At 42.3% G+C, this 15,350-nt stretch overlaps 4 protein-coding genes across 4 annotated transcripts; 1 reads left to right on the forward strand and 3 right to left on the reverse strand.

Annotated features, from left to right (window-relative positions):
• Positions 1-1,145: 1,145 nt before the first annotated feature.
• Positions 1,146-4,294, forward strand: I206_105129 (uncharacterized protein; the record flags this gene model as incomplete). Its single annotated transcript, XM_019154433.1, has 3 exons — positions 1,146-3,390; positions 3,444-3,620; positions 3,672-4,294. The coding sequence occupies 3 exons, from the start codon at positions 1,146-1,148 to the stop codon at positions 4,292-4,294; spliced, it is 3,045 nt and encodes a 1,014-aa protein (XP_019013173.1).
• A 98-nt stretch (positions 4,295-4,392) lies between these two features.
• Positions 4,393-5,059, reverse strand: I206_105130 (uncharacterized protein; the record flags this gene model as incomplete). Its single annotated transcript, XM_019154434.2, has 2 exons — positions 4,393-4,622; positions 4,891-5,059. The coding sequence occupies 2 exons, from the start codon at positions 5,057-5,059 to the stop codon at positions 4,393-4,395; spliced, it is 399 nt and encodes a 132-aa protein (XP_019013174.2).
• Positions 5,060-5,431: 372 nt separating this feature from the next.
• Positions 5,432-8,653, reverse strand: I206_105131 (uncharacterized protein; the record flags this gene model as incomplete). The annotated part of the gene is made up of 4 exons (XM_019154435.1): positions 5,432-6,879; positions 6,944-8,185; positions 8,262-8,331; positions 8,414-8,653. 4 exons carry the CDS (start codon positions 8,651-8,653, stop codon positions 5,432-5,434), a joined length of 3,000 nt encoding a protein of 999 aa, XP_019013175.1.
• A 1,922-nt stretch (positions 8,654-10,575) lies between these two features.
• On the reverse strand, positions 10,576-13,827 carry I206_105132 (uncharacterized protein; the record flags this gene model as incomplete). The annotated part of the gene is made up of 7 exons (XM_019154436.1): positions 10,576-10,693; positions 10,765-11,185; positions 11,244-12,911; positions 12,972-13,062; positions 13,119-13,409; positions 13,529-13,621; positions 13,702-13,827. 7 exons carry the CDS (start codon positions 13,825-13,827, stop codon positions 10,576-10,578), a joined length of 2,808 nt encoding a protein of 935 aa, XP_019013176.1.
• Positions 13,828-15,350: the final 1,523 nt, after the last annotated feature.

The raw sequence follows: 15,350 nt of genomic DNA on the forward strand, positions 1-15,350 counted from the left end.
TAGGCTGAACTGACAAGCTGATCAATCAAGCGAATGACATGTCAGTTTACCTGGATCTTGGGCAATGTGCTAGCCAGTTGTCATGATTGCGATTTACTCGGGCGCTATATGAAGCAAGAACAGATTTGCGAGCACGATTATGGTAATGTTGACCCTTAGTAAAGGCCGATATCGCAGCTGTTAGGTAATTCGCTCTACTTATCAGGTTCATCGCAGTGACACCACCTAGCGGTAGACTACACTCACTCAAGCGACCATACAGCTTGGACATAGCTTCGCCCATGTATCTTCCTCCTTCCCTTGGGTAGTGAGATTAATTGTGTCAAATAAAGACCTGTCAGCTGCTCTCTCTCTCGCTCAGAAAAGGTAACGACAATCCGGGTCAGTGATTATTCAGAGTTTCCAAGTCTTAAGGGTTTCGAATTCGGATGTATGTTTTGTAGCAAAGCTATCTGAGCATCACTTCTTCTCATACTACTCTCTACTCAAATCCATCTGGATTGCGAATGCTGTTCGTGAACGGCGAGAGTCTTGATAGGTTGGAGAGCGATTCAAGTGGTACCTGCTTTTTGAAAGACTCATTTACATCTTCACACTCATCGAAGATGTGAAGGTACGCTTCCTCGAATCAGTAAGACTCACATTTCAGGTGTATGGAGTCTCAGTATTATAAGACCTCTTCAAAGACAAGGAAGATACGTGTCGAGACTGTATACCTATACATATACCTTCTCATAAGGCATTAACTCTTTTGCCGCTCGGTCAAAGCTTTACGTAATTGGTTTGTTGTTAGGTTCAAACGACGCGTTACGTTGAAACGATAAGAATAACAAATAAATCACCTTTTATTGTTCAAATTCAAATGTAATTATACAGGCAAATATACATCCAACAATGTTCACGACCCATCAACCATCCTAAGATAGAGCGACCTGATTGGATATCTACACGAATCAGACGAAACCACTGAGATAGATAGGTCTGCTTATCATGTTCAAGTAGGATAATTTCCAGTAACGCTCGTTCGCACAGACACTTGATATTATTATTCTCACCATATTCGATTCGAACATCCTTATCACCAAATCAAGCCTTCCACAACTCGTCTACTCTCTCCTTTCAAGAGACTTCTACTCCCCTTCAAGATGTCACCGGTCCCGCCACCACCGCCTGCCGGTGCATTCGTCCCTTCTGACGATTGGTCCGAAGACCCCTCATTCGACTTATCCCCGTCCGCACATCATTTCGCCTTGCCTACTTCTCCGTCATCTTCTTCAACTTCATCCACCTCTCATCGCTCACACCATTCTATCAGCAGTACTAGTCAGCATGCGTCATCGCCTTTACGACAATCATATACGACAAAAGGGACAATCAAGTTGAAGAAAGGTCAAGATATCGAGGAATTATTAGATGGGTTTGATGACGATTTCGACTTGCCAGATACCTTGCCAAATCAGACTCTGACAGGCAAATCGAGACCTCGACCATCGATTTCGTCATCTATCACGCGTACGGTGGTGGGCAATGGTCCTACTGGAATCGGAACTATAACTAAATTAGGTAGTACTACTACGAAAACGCCTATAATCAAGGGAATGGATAAATCTCGTGCTCTAGCTATCGAGAGATCATGGGAAGCCGATGTAGATTTCGAAGATGCCCTCTCTTCTCTTCCTATCGAGGCCTTGCCATTGAGGTCTGCCTCCTCGTCAAGTGTGATTCGCAGAATGACCCTCTCGCCACCTAGAAAAGGATTCATGCCTTCAGCCGATGCGTTGGATGATTTAGGCTTCGACTTGGAAGACGAAGATCAGGCTACGTTGAAAGCTGGAGCAACCTTGAAAGCAATGCTACCACCCAGAAACGATCCTACTCTAAGACCATCAAGATCCACCAACAATATAATAAACGTACCCTCAACCCCGCCAGCTCAAGATCCCGATTCAATAGAATTAGAATCGGATTTCGCATTACCACTCAATTTGACTAATCTCACACTTGCTACACAACCTAGACAATCGAGTAAGCTTTCTAAGCAAAGTAAACCTAGGCAATCCGATGCATCGACTACAACCAACAATACCGAATCGTGGGGATCTCCCAGCAGCGGTGCCAAGAAATGGGGATGGGGCTCAGAAGATTCGCCGTCGAATAGCGGTATCAATAAGAGAAGATCCGAAACTTCTGCTACGAGTATATCGGACTGTCTACCCGAGACATCCAATGAATCAAGGTCCAAGGATATCCTGGTACAGCCGAACGATGAGCTTGGACTGGATGAAGAGGAGAACATGGAGAATGGGCTGGTTTTGCCTTCGCCGACTTTCTTCTCTAATAAACGGTCAAAAGAACTCAACTCAATATTAGATAAAAAGAGAAAACCTCAATACGCCCCTACAGTCCCCAACCATCACCAACACACCTCAAATCAAAGCTTCAAAAGGGGCCATCAAGCGGATGACTCCTTCGAAGATGGATTAGTACTTGACGAACCTGGAGTAGAATTGAGTAAACATCGATTGAGATCTCAGAAACAGGCTCGAGACAAATTCCCATCATCCACTCTCAAAATGAATTCGACTACCTTGGAGACGGGAGCTAGCGCGACTAGGGGCATCGCGAAAGAAAGGGAGAAGGCTCGGGAGAAACAGCGTGAACAAGGATGGGGAAGGGTCACACCGGTACCACTCAATCCATCAAGAGAACGAACTCAATCATCGCTTGGTCTATCATTCAGGAGTAATTCAGCCTCGGCTACCACATTACTGAGGGAGAACACTAAACGAGTAGATTCGCCTAGTTTGACGGGAAGAGAGAAGGAGTCAATGAGGTCAAGATCAGGACATATACATTCAATGCTACCGCCTCCTATTCCTTCTACATCCCAACTTCCACCTCTTCCTCCACCAACCATATCTCAACAAACACCTACATCGAGATTGCGACATCAGAAATCGCATTATCATATCGCTGCTCCACCTCAATCACCAAGTCTTACTCGTAAGCAGTCACTAGCCTCTCTGCAAGACGCTTTGGCGGATAAGACTTTTACCATTACCGACACACCAAGGTATCAATTTTCGACTTCGAGATTAACGATGCCTACATCAAGCTCAAAAGCTAAATCTCGACCACCTATCAGCTCAATATTTCCCACTTCCATCTCTGGGCCATCAAGTAGCTCTATGTCCATTGCTAATCAATACAACCCATCGCAGCGGGGCGAAAGTGTAAGAAAGGTGGTCGATATGCCTCGACGGAACAAGACATGGGGTGACGGAAGCGAGCTTGATGGGATTGATGATTTGGACATTGACGACGATCATAAATCTACAATAAAGGGAAGTGGGATCAGCGGTATAGGCTTGGGTAAACCAGGTAGAAGGTGTGAGTGCATTCCGCTATCAATCAGGCCGGCCCATACTGACTTGAATCAACAGCGCTCGAAACCTCTCATCCATTCCATCGAACTACATTAGTATCCACTAAATCTCCTCCGGTATCTTCAGATCTGACTGAAAAGAGAAAGAAGTCAGGCTCAGGGACCACATTAGCCAAAAGAAAGCATAGGAAACCTGCTTTGATCAAGCATTTCGGTGTGGCCGATAAAAAGAAGGGTAAGTAATCGTTGTCGACAATTTGAAATATTCCGCTGACCGGAATCATAGTGGTCGGCGAAATGACTTGGAATCCCTCCACACTACGATGGGAAGGCAATGAATCTATTTTACGCGATTTCGACACAGTGTCATCTTCTGCTAGACCAGCACTTATCACTCATTACACTGGCTCCTCAATTGGGGGATTATCGTCACCTGTCGGATCAACAGCTTCCGCTCCTCGTATAGTAGGAGATATGCAATTTGATCCAGTACACATGAAATGGATCAGTATTCTCAGTCCTGAAGATGACGAACCTGACCCTTTTGAAGGTATGGCAGATGATGAAGATGAAGATTTAGGCGGCGGCACTATAACTCGATCTAGTGGGAAGAAATTCTTGAATAAATTTGTCACTACAAGTAATAATTGGACATCAAGATTAATTAGTGAATCGTCAATTGCATCATCGACTACCACACAAAACAGTTTAAATTCAACAGCATGGGAAGGAGCAAATTTGATAAGCGATGAATTGTGGAAAGAATGTAAGAGTGCCGAAGAAAGACATAAGAAGGAAATGAAGGGTTGGATAATGAGGAGTACAAGTAGTAGTACTGAGATAAGGGAAAGGGAAAGGAAAGAATCAAAGAGATTATGGGAAATAAGAAATTTAGCTATGAAGAGTTAATTCTTTTTAAAGCATTATATTCAGTTACATGTTATCATATCATGCATATGATTTTGTCTTACATTAGTAAACCTTACAAGTTTCTTCTGAACGTTTGACTAGTCATCCCCTTCTCCAGGTAATTTAATGAATTGTCCAACTTGTATCTTTTCTTTATCCCATACATTCCCTGTATAGTATACATCACTCTTTATTCGATCCCACGTTTGGTCAATTGTCTTATACCTGAAGAACATTATTGATCCATCCATTGCTTGTAAATTCGATGGGAGATTTGGATCTGAATGAAGTGATGAAGAAGCTGGTGGAACTGTACCTCTACCGAATTCTAGGAATTAAGTAAATAGATGAGCATAAATCAATTCTTTATATGTAGCTTCAACCGACCATACAAACTTCACGATAAAGATATAATTTGTGCAAATATAATCAAATCATGACCACGAAGGATTGATCAAAGAAAGAATGATAGAACGATTAAATGTCATTCTTCGATTTCCCAAGAGATCATTAATCATTCAATTAACAATTGCGAATTATTTTGTTCTCCCTTTGGAACTTCTACACCAGTTGTCAATGAGGGTGAGGCTACTCACCGAGTATACCAGCTTTCTTATCCTCTTCAGCCCTCTTCCAATGCTCTGGGCGAACTTTTAAACGATTCTTCAACGTTTCGGAAGGGTTATTCGAGTAATCAGGACATATCGCGTAGAATAATGGCATTTTGCGAGTAACGTTGGTCAATAACAAACGAGTTGGAAGCATTGAATCAATGACAAGTATATGACGAAAGTGGGGAAGGGCAAGAGCCAACCTATCAGAGGTATCAACACGAGGATACGGCTCTCTTCAAGAACAAAGTTGAATCTAAGTGTTGTTGACTAAAGCAACGAGGGTCATCGATCATTGAACATGCAAGTTACCGTAATTCGGATCTAACCGGTTACTCACTCATCTTCGCCATTTCATCGCTGAGTATGATATCCTCAATGTAATAACATGATACATACAACATATGATGAATACTATGCTTATGCTTTTTAAACTTGAATGTATTGTGAATCTATATACTATTGTGTAGTGAGCCAAGCTCATGTGGTTATCCGAAAAACGAATACTTTTTTACAAATTCTTCTTCTATCCTTCGAAATCTCTTACTCCTCTTACACTACCAAAACTAGTTGCTTGATTTAGATCCGCTCCATTTAAATTCAATCCTAAACCCACTACACCTGATTGACTATTTAGACTATTCATACTCGTTATACCTAAATCTTCTCTTGTTCTTCTATCATAATGAGGTCCGGTTATTTGATCAGGTGGAGTTTCATGATCTGGTGCTATTTTATCTCCTGGTTTTTTAAGTGACCATCTAGGATCTATCCATCTTTTAAGATTATGATTAAAACTAGTCGTTATTGGGAAGAAGAACATTGATCCATATAATACAACAATGATGACTAAGGGTATTAATTGATTATTAGGATGATCGGTTTCTACCTTGTATGAAATTGCAGGGAAAACAGCTGCTCCGGAAATCGAAGCTACCAAAGCCATTGATGTCAATTTCGTATGTTTACCTTGACCTCTAATTGTCATGGCGAAAATCAGAGGAAATACAGTTCCTTCGAAGAACATGTGAAGTATCATCACTCCTAAAGCTCCATTTCCACTTTGAAGTACCATGGGTAAGAGTGAAGTTAGGAAAGCTCCTAATATGCAAAAAGCCAAAATGAATCGAGGTGGTATACCAATAAAACATCCAAATGAAGCGAGAGTTCTAGAAAGGAAGAATAATCCTTGCCCAATTGTTCGCATCCATCGTAAATCAGCTGAAGGTTTTAAAATTCTAACATAATAATTCCATGCGAAACTTATAGATTCTTGTGCTGAAACGTAATTTGATATCACAAAAACTCCTCCAACAAGTATGAACCATCTTGCAGGTATTCCGAATGCTTTGCAATCTGGCGAAATATTGGCATGTTCAAACCTTCTTGTAGCTTTAATTTCTAAATCTTCATCAGTGGCTTCGCTCAGAGGGACATAGTAAAATATAGCAGCTAATATCAATACGAATATTGACACCGCAAGATAACACCATTGAACCTTGAATAACCTATATTGATCGACATTGTTGAAAAATACCCTTTGAGAAAGTAAAGAACTTGCTAATGATCCTATAGCTTGAATAGCTTGAGAGAAAAGTAATCTAGCTTCAGAAAATTCTCCAGGTCCAGCTAATGCGATGAATGGATTGGCGGCTGTCTCTAAGATTGATAATCCTAAAGCAGCCAGGAAATTACTGATAACGAATCCTGGATAACTTGTCAATACTGCTGATGGCCAAAATGCCATTGCACCAGTAGAATAGATCGTCAAGCCGGCAACAAATGTAGCTTTAAATCCTAGTTTCTTTAGTGTCCAATATCCTATCGTGACGGGACCGACAAAGTATGCGGACCAGTAAGAACTTTGAAGACCTAAACTTTGATGAGGTTGGTACTCGAGGAACCCTTCGATCTCCCCGTTGAGATTACCGATAAGGCCGTAAGAGAAACCCCACATAAAGAAGAGGATGCTGACTGTATGCAAATGGACAGATCTGGTTAGTCACAAATTTGAGGGATAACGTACACTTCCGCTCACCAAAAAGAATGGGACCAAGAGCCTCTTTCTGACCTAATTCGGTCAATGGTTTCTTTCCGCTCATATTAACGAAATCGAAAAAATTGGCAGAAGGACCTTGAGTATGTCGATGCTGATCTGGCTCTTTTGTGGTTTTCGATAAATGTTTTGAGCGTAATCTCTGAAGTATTGAAGGTTGTGTACCCGTACCGAGGTTATTATTTTCGTTGGATCCACTTCTTCCTCTTGGTCTCCATTTAGATCTTGCTCTCTTCCTTCTAATGACTTCATCCGTAGCCGCATTGAGGTCTTCGGCATTTCCATTCTGACCTTGTCCCCTGTTGACGACACTTGTCTGATTCTGGGGTGGCTCCTCCTTCAAAATCGCCATGAAATCGAACATATCTTCTTTAGCATCACCACCATCTTTTTCCCGACCACTTCCATGTAATTCCCCTTCTTCTACAATATTAGGAAGCACAGGCGTTATTCTTTCTTCCGCCCGAGGAGACGCTGGGGAGCTTGGCGATTTTTCTCGTTCTGGTGAGGCGTTCGAAATATGAGTTAGATGATATGTTTCCGCATGGGTTTGTCCACTCTCCCTCGATTTCCTTAAGATTGCAGGTACAACTTTTAATATCAAAGGCTTGAGTACCAATGTACAGGAACACATGAGTCCAACGGAAATCTCAATGAAAGACCACATAATTGAAAAACTAATATAGTATGTAAAATCGCCGAACTGAGTATTTGCGTTAAGTTCACCATGATCACCGTATATCCTTTCCGCTTTGAGTGCTTGTTGAAGATATGCTATTCTTACTATATCAACTATCGTGACAAAACCACCAACCAAAAAGGTACCTAACAATGCTACTTTTTGTCTCATTTCCATACGTAAACTCGTGAGAATAGGTAAAGGGAGCAAGAGAATTGCTAAATCTGTGAGAATGTTGACTGGCGCCGCAGAGAGGAAAAGGGCAATCACGTCAATACACTTCGCGTCGGAATCTGCTGAATCCGTTGACCAAGCTGCGCTAATTGGTCGACATTCGAAAACTGCGATAAAGGTACAAACTGTACCAGCGAGTGTGACAATAACCATTGTTCCGTACGTGCCGTATCGAAACCATGGTTGGACCTCTGACATCCGCCTATACAGTAATAGAATGGCGAGTTTTATGGTCATGGTCGCGGGGTTATAAAAGACGACAAAGGTGTAGGTGGATTTTCGTAAAGGCTCAACCCAATTGGGGTGGATATCTAAGCGTATGACACAAGTCTATGAATCAGCACACATACCTCATGATAGGAATTCGCCCGAGAAAAATTCACTCACCCACTCCACTTTTGCCTAGTCCAACTCGAGAACCTGTTATAACCGATGCTGCCAATGCAACGAAGAATAGCTATGCGAAGGAGTACGTTCAGCTAGGTAAGTCGCGGGAGATCAAGCTGGTAGGTAGCGGATGAAACCATTCGTGAACTCACCCAAGCAACAACAGTGATATAATCATCCCACATAACCTTTCTCACTACCCAAGTCTTTGAAACAATCCTCATAGCGACGAAAAAGGTAGCTAAGGCAGTCATGACTATACCAACTGCAAATATGGTATCGCTTCGGTCATGTTGAGACGTGACATGAGGAGTTGAAGCGAGCACCGCCGAAGCTGAAGCCGAAGCAGTTGCAACAGTAGATATTACACTTGATATTATTGTCGATGACATAATTGTAGTAAGATTTGAGCAGTTATATCACCGTAATGGAGACATGTTTTTGGCGAGACCTGTGGATTGTGCGAGTAGACGAGTAGACGAGCCGATGATACGGTGTAGATTGCGAAATTCCTCTGTGATGTGGGTTTCAACTGCGTTCCTACAAAAGAAAGGCGGAGAGCAACTTGAAGTGAAATCCGCTCGATCCTTGCGTGATCCTCTTTCGGGCGTGGTGAGTGATTATGCTTCGGATGCACAAAAGGAATCTCAATTCAGATTTGTGATCGGAAGATTTTACTATAACGATAGTCTCGATTGAGCGTTGTCTCACCAACCCTCGAACAAGGAGGAAGACAGTAAAACCATATGGGGTAGGTCGATGTGTTGAAACAGGACAGCGATACTCACCTTGTCGAGAGGGATTCCTTAACCTTGTCTTCCGATCTCAACTCCTTCTCCAACTTGACTTCTTATCGTTGCGTTGTAATCGTAATATACCTCTTTATTGTTTGTGATGACTCCGGTTGAACTGAATCACTGAAATGTAGGTTTTGATATGATAAATGCGTGCTAGTAACATTTACAATGAGCCATCCTATGTTTGTCGATCTAAACCCAATCGAAATTGACTAATGTATGTTGTTAAATTCGAACTATGTCCCTATTCCGACTTGATTTACAAGAGAGTTTTGTTATTACTAGGCCTATGAGTGTATTTGATTGTTCTCTATGTTTTAGCAAGCATGAATATGGATGAATAATCAAAATGCCAGATTATGTGCTTAGGAGAAGAGGAGAGGAGAGGAGAGATGAATATAATTACATAACCCATGGAACATGCTATTCCTCTTCCTGTGGCTCTTTATTTTATCTTCTTACCCTGTCAATTCCTTCATCAATAACGTTAGTATTTTTCACATTTTTACTCGATGCAGAGTAACCCGGGGATCACTGTATCAAATTAAGTGTAAGTGGCTTGGCAGATCTTTAAGGCACTTTCTTTTCTCATCCGATGACTTGCTTGGCTCCGGCTTTCGCGTCCTCAGGTGCTTATCCACGAGCTCAGTCTCACCTGCTTGGAAAAAAACCTTATGCAAATCTTCGATACGAGTGACCGTCTGTTCCGATGCCAACGGAACGCTGTCACTTGTGCCTTTGTAAGATAACTCAAAACTATTCAGTCAAAGCACTTAGAATAGAATTGCTAATATAAAGCTTGCTACCAGAACACAGGGGCTATCGGTTTCAAACGGAAGTCTTAAATCTTTCCCGCGAAATGAACGGAGAATCTATTTCTCTCTCTCGTTAAATATCCTTAAATGATCCTATTTCCATGACATTTGGCTACGCCCGATCGAATGAAAAAAGAAGGAAAATAACATAATTCACGTCATCAACGATTATTTGGTATTTTGCGTGAAGGAAAAATAAGGCTGCGGTGAGACCTACTTCGATCCAAAGCAACGTCGGGATTGTCAGACGGCCGATCACGGTACAACTGAGACACATATAGATAGCTCTCGTTTCCAAATTATAGCTCGCAGCATTGCTGTTTCATAGCTTGCCGATATCCTATTCCACTTGTGCTTATAACGATGCATAATATCTGAGAAAATATGACTATTCTTACCTTCGTTCGTTTCATCGACTATCGTCAAGCTACCAAACATAGCATGTCCAATACATTTATCCCTATTCCATTCTAATATCGTACTCTAATTATATCCAATGCTAATATGCTATGCTAATTTGATTTGATTGACCTTTCCATACCATAGTGCTTCCTAGCACCTGGACAACTTATATACCAGATATTCTGCTGAGTTCCGTTGGCTCCATATTGCCTTGTTTGTTATCTCCATCAACTTGTTCGCACCTAAATAGCTTCCTTCTTTGCGCTTTCTACATATTAGGCCTTCGTGTATTTTCCCTGTCTATACCGCCCCAAGCGATTTCCTAGCTTGTCTTCCTCTTTCTTTAGCTCTCCTAGCGGCTCTGACCAAATTGATCAATCCATTTCTCAGCTTATCAGAGGACTGATCGGCAAGATGCCTAATCGAAGTCACAACGAGTCAGGAATCATACATTTTTCAGAACTACATCCACACTCCGCATAAACTCACCCATGAACATCTCCTAAGAATCCCTGCTTGGCTTCATTGGGAACCAAATGACCTGGCAAATCACCTATCGCTTCCCTGAACCAACCTTCTATTTCCTGAGGATTACCCGAGCTCGTCAAGGCATTCAAAACAGTTTGAACTTGATCCAAGCTATCTTCTGGGAAGTCGGTGACTACCCCATTGATCAATATTGAAACTATCACCTTGCCATAGGTATTCAGTGTGGAAGCGATCGGTGGGGCATGAACGTGAATCGAGAGATTGGCGAGGACATCGAGGGATATGAGAATGGTTTCTGTTGATGGGCAGGTCAAAGATGCCAGAACGTGAGATACGCCCAATCGGACCGATGGTGAGGAGAGGGTCAAATTGGGGATAGCGGTAAGGTACGCCATAAAAAGGTGATCGTAGTCGTCCATGACTGAAAACCACCATTGATAAGCGATGATTCAGATTGAGGACTGCAAGCCTGTACTCACCATCAGGTATCTCTATGGCCACTTTGGTCTGTAAAAGCTTTGCCATCGCATTGGTCAGATTTTCGAAGCTCCCAACTAACAATTCCCCTAGTTCTTGATTACCGGAGTTGGCGATTTCTCCAAATTTGGCAGTCACCTTACCCGTTATCCACAGGTAACTTGGAAATCCGGTCTGCTCGAAGGATCTAACCATTCTATTTAGGAGAGGTTGAACGATGGACTCTAGGGCTTGAGGAGGGAAGAAGGTCAACCCTCTCCGTAGTACAGTCCCAACCCGTTCGGAAATGTAATGTAATTTGGCGTATTTGTCAAGGAACGAGTCCAGTATGCCGTATATCTCCGCTGGGGTGTTGTAGCATGCTTGAGGAAGAGGCTCTATCGATCTCACTATATTCAGATACGAGTCTAATTGTTCTAGAGTATCTGCCAGCTTTACTAATGTAGGTTTGTCTACTTCTCCTTCAGCCACCACAACAGATTGGATTTGCTGTATAAGAGGTTGACAAAACTCATTGAGAGCTTGAGCGGCTTGAGGTGGATTCATAGAAGAAATAACATATCCTATAGCTTCACAGACTTCTACCATATCGCTTTGATCCAATTTATCCCCTACAGAATTGACGAAAGTGTGCAGTTGCGGTAAGAAAGGGACGAGATGTTGCCTACAATCTTGACACATGAATCGCATCGCTTGAGCCGCAGCTGCTGAAACTTCGTCTTCGGCCATATCGAATCCTGCTGAGATATATTGAAGTTGGAAAGCTAGGTTATCGGGATGTCGGTCAATCCATTCAGTATACCTTGATATGACTAATATGGCAGCGTATCGGATTTTAGGGTGATCAGGTAATTTCGGTAACATATCCATAATGTGCGGTAAAACTTCATCGTCTTCTGGATCTACTTCTGCTCCCATACTTCGCATCGAGAATAATGGCGCTTCGATTTCTTGCCATGATGGTGATGCCTTGCTCATAGCATCGACTATCAGGTCATATGATCGTTTCAAACATGTCGGGGCGCCAAGAAGATGACAACAGTCTTTTAAGGTATCTCCCATCCTGTGTCTAAAGGTTCTAAACTCGTCTCGTTCTTGAGCTGTTTGATGTTCATCGTCTGCTGGGAAGTGTAAGTGACCAATGATGATGGATTGCAGGCTTTGGTAAATAGCCAGTATGGGTTGCAGAGATGGATCATTGGGTTGTCGACCGAGAGTCATGGCGAGGGTATACCAGAATTGGAAAGTGATAGGAACAATGTCGAGGTCGGGGTATGCTGCACATTCAGCGATAGATTGGACGAGGGGTAAGAGATCTTGAGGGTGTCGAGCGATCAAATCTTTATAGCATTCTCCAGCTTCACACAATATTCTGCAATATCCACGTATACGATCTGGATCTTCTTTATGCTCTTCTAATTGCGGCTGTAGAGCTATCACCCTGGGTACTATTTGCTGTACCACTTCTACATTATCCTCCACTTCTTGCGTTTCATGTATAAGGTCGCACAGCACATCTACGGCGGCGTCGAACAATTGATCAGATGCTAAAGCGTCGAAAGATGCGTCGAATAATGGGGTACTGGCAACCTGAGATGCCATGACTTCTCCAGCTTGTAACCAGCTCCGTAATGTCTCGAACACCGATATTTGTATCTGGGTAGTGACGCCTAAATAATAGTACATTAGCTGATTTTCATGGGAACTGAAAGTCCAACAGCTGGACGAACCTGTAGCCTGTATGTACATCGTCAAGACTCCTAGCACTTGCTCAGCCGAACCGCTCACCAGAGCCGTCAACATCGCTTGCACCTCATCATTCTATACAAATAGCTTAGCTAATTCCAATGAGCTTCCTTAAGTCAAATATTACTTACCGACAACGGTATCCTGGGGTTTCCTGCCTCCTCCGGTAACGCTTTCAGGAATCCCAGGAGGATTACTACTGTCGAAGGATCCTTTCCGAATTGCTCTATCATACCCCCTACTACACCTGACCATTCTGGCATCTGCAAAGCCAAGTCCGCTAAAGCTAAACATAATTGCGTCAAAACCGCTTTCGAACCGGCTGGTGCGGAAGGTTGACATAGAGGTGCAAGGGAAGAAAGGAGTGAATCACGCAACGGAGGGAGTTGTTCGCGGGGAAGTTGAGATAAGTCGTATAATATCTGAATGTTCGATAAAGGAAAAGAAGGAGAATGTTTAGCTCAGTCCCGCACAAGCTGATTGAGCCTTGGAAGGAGCTATCCGAAGAGACAATAGTTTCGGATTGTCCGATAATACTCACCTTGGCACGTAGTGTTTGAGCGGAGAACAGTCGTCCTTCTAAAGGTGCTTCGGGTGAAGTCAACAGTGTATGACACGTCTGCCATGCGTCAACCTATATGGAGCAGGATGGTAAGTCAAGGTTCATTGATGTCTTAGTCCAGCTTCATCGAGAATGAGGGGAGAAATTCTCACACTGTGCTGAAACTCCTCTAGCCACTCGTTTGCCCTCTTCTTCGAGATTGAATTTGGATCATGGTATAAGGTCTGAAGAGCTTGAAGTACCAGAGCTGTCGCTTGATCTGCAGAAGAGCTTGACATGCGGAGATGGTTTGGACAATTTGCTTTCGATGAAGATGAGGGAAGAACGTATGAAGCAATGCTGTGTATGCTGGATATGTCTTACTACTATAAAGATAAGATGAGTAGACAGAATGATATGCAAAAAGTTCAGAGGTATGATCATACTCTACATGTAGCAAAGTAAGTAATCAAAAGAAATCAACGATAATATATGAATTCATGCATCAACAGAGTAATATGGTGAACACGTGGCAATGAACCCATTGACACGTGGACTATCCTACGGCGTTATAAGGAAGGAAGAGGTGGCACTGGATTGCCTATTCTGATTTTAATGCCTGGTATTCTATATCTCATATCTTATTTCCTTCGCACGCTCTGTCTCACTCGCTGAGCAATCTTAGCTAGACCAGGACCAGATCTTATCAATGTATACTAGAAACAAAGCATCCCTTATCAACATTGGTATTGCATCGAAATCTTTGTCGACCGTGCCATGGGAATTTACCAAATATACGAAATTTTCTCTTTCAAAAAGCTGTCATTACGAGATATCATGTAATGTTTCCCCTGATATCTTTCTTAACCTCGTCATGTATATCCTTGATGACGTCGACGATGTGTAGAATTTTGCTGTTGGTGAAACTGGACATATGCCTTCATCTTGCCTCGAAAAATTATTGCAGAAACACTCAGAAAATTCCAAAAGTGTGTGCTGAAATAGCGGATTTGGTGACATGCACATATGCACGAATGTAGTAGCGACTGTTCTATTCTCAGATATACCGGGACCCGGTATAGAGCAAGGCGTAGTAGTCTAGATCTCTAGTCCAAGCTTCCCTGACCCCTCTTTATCGCTTAAGTTGGTATACGCGGAGTATGATTGAAAAGGCACCCATTTGGAATTTGCTATTACTAACTATTCTCTTGCTCATGCTTGAAGCGTGCTAGAGCGCACTCGTTTGATTCCCAAAAACAAATAGGAAACCATATGCTTGCAGGGTCAATGACTTTAATACCGCAGATCCAGTAAGAAGGGTTTTATCCTTATTTCCCACACTATAGAGTACTAGTAGAAATCGTAATGGGTATTAGTGATCCGATGCTATAGTTTGTAATGAAATTTCATAATATTCTAGTTGGAATATGATTCCCAAAATAGAGGTTAAGGGAGCTGCCAAGTTGGTGACTATCAATAAAGCAAAGGCATTTTATCATTCACATTACATATCATCCATTATATCAACAACATCCCATCGAATGGTAGGGCAGATACAGATTACTCATATTACAATATCTCAATATCTCCTTATATCCACACATAACTGACAATTCTGGAAACACTCGCATCCTGCACAAGTCTTCAACTCACAATTCGACATTACGGATAAACTTCACCCAAACTTTATAATTAATACAACATCGATTCACTTTGGTTTCGCAATACTGAACTAAAACTCACATACGAAGACAGAGTTTTAGATGATATTAGTCATATATGTATAGATGAACTCGGCACTAGCCTTATCCCTCACCTCAGA

Source organism: Kwoniella pini, chromosome 6, assembly GCF_000512605.2.
Source record: "Kwoniella pini CBS 10737 chromosome 6, complete sequence".
NCBI classification, from domain to species: Eukaryota; Fungi; Basidiomycota; class Tremellomycetes; order Tremellales; family Cryptococcaceae; genus Kwoniella; species Kwoniella pini.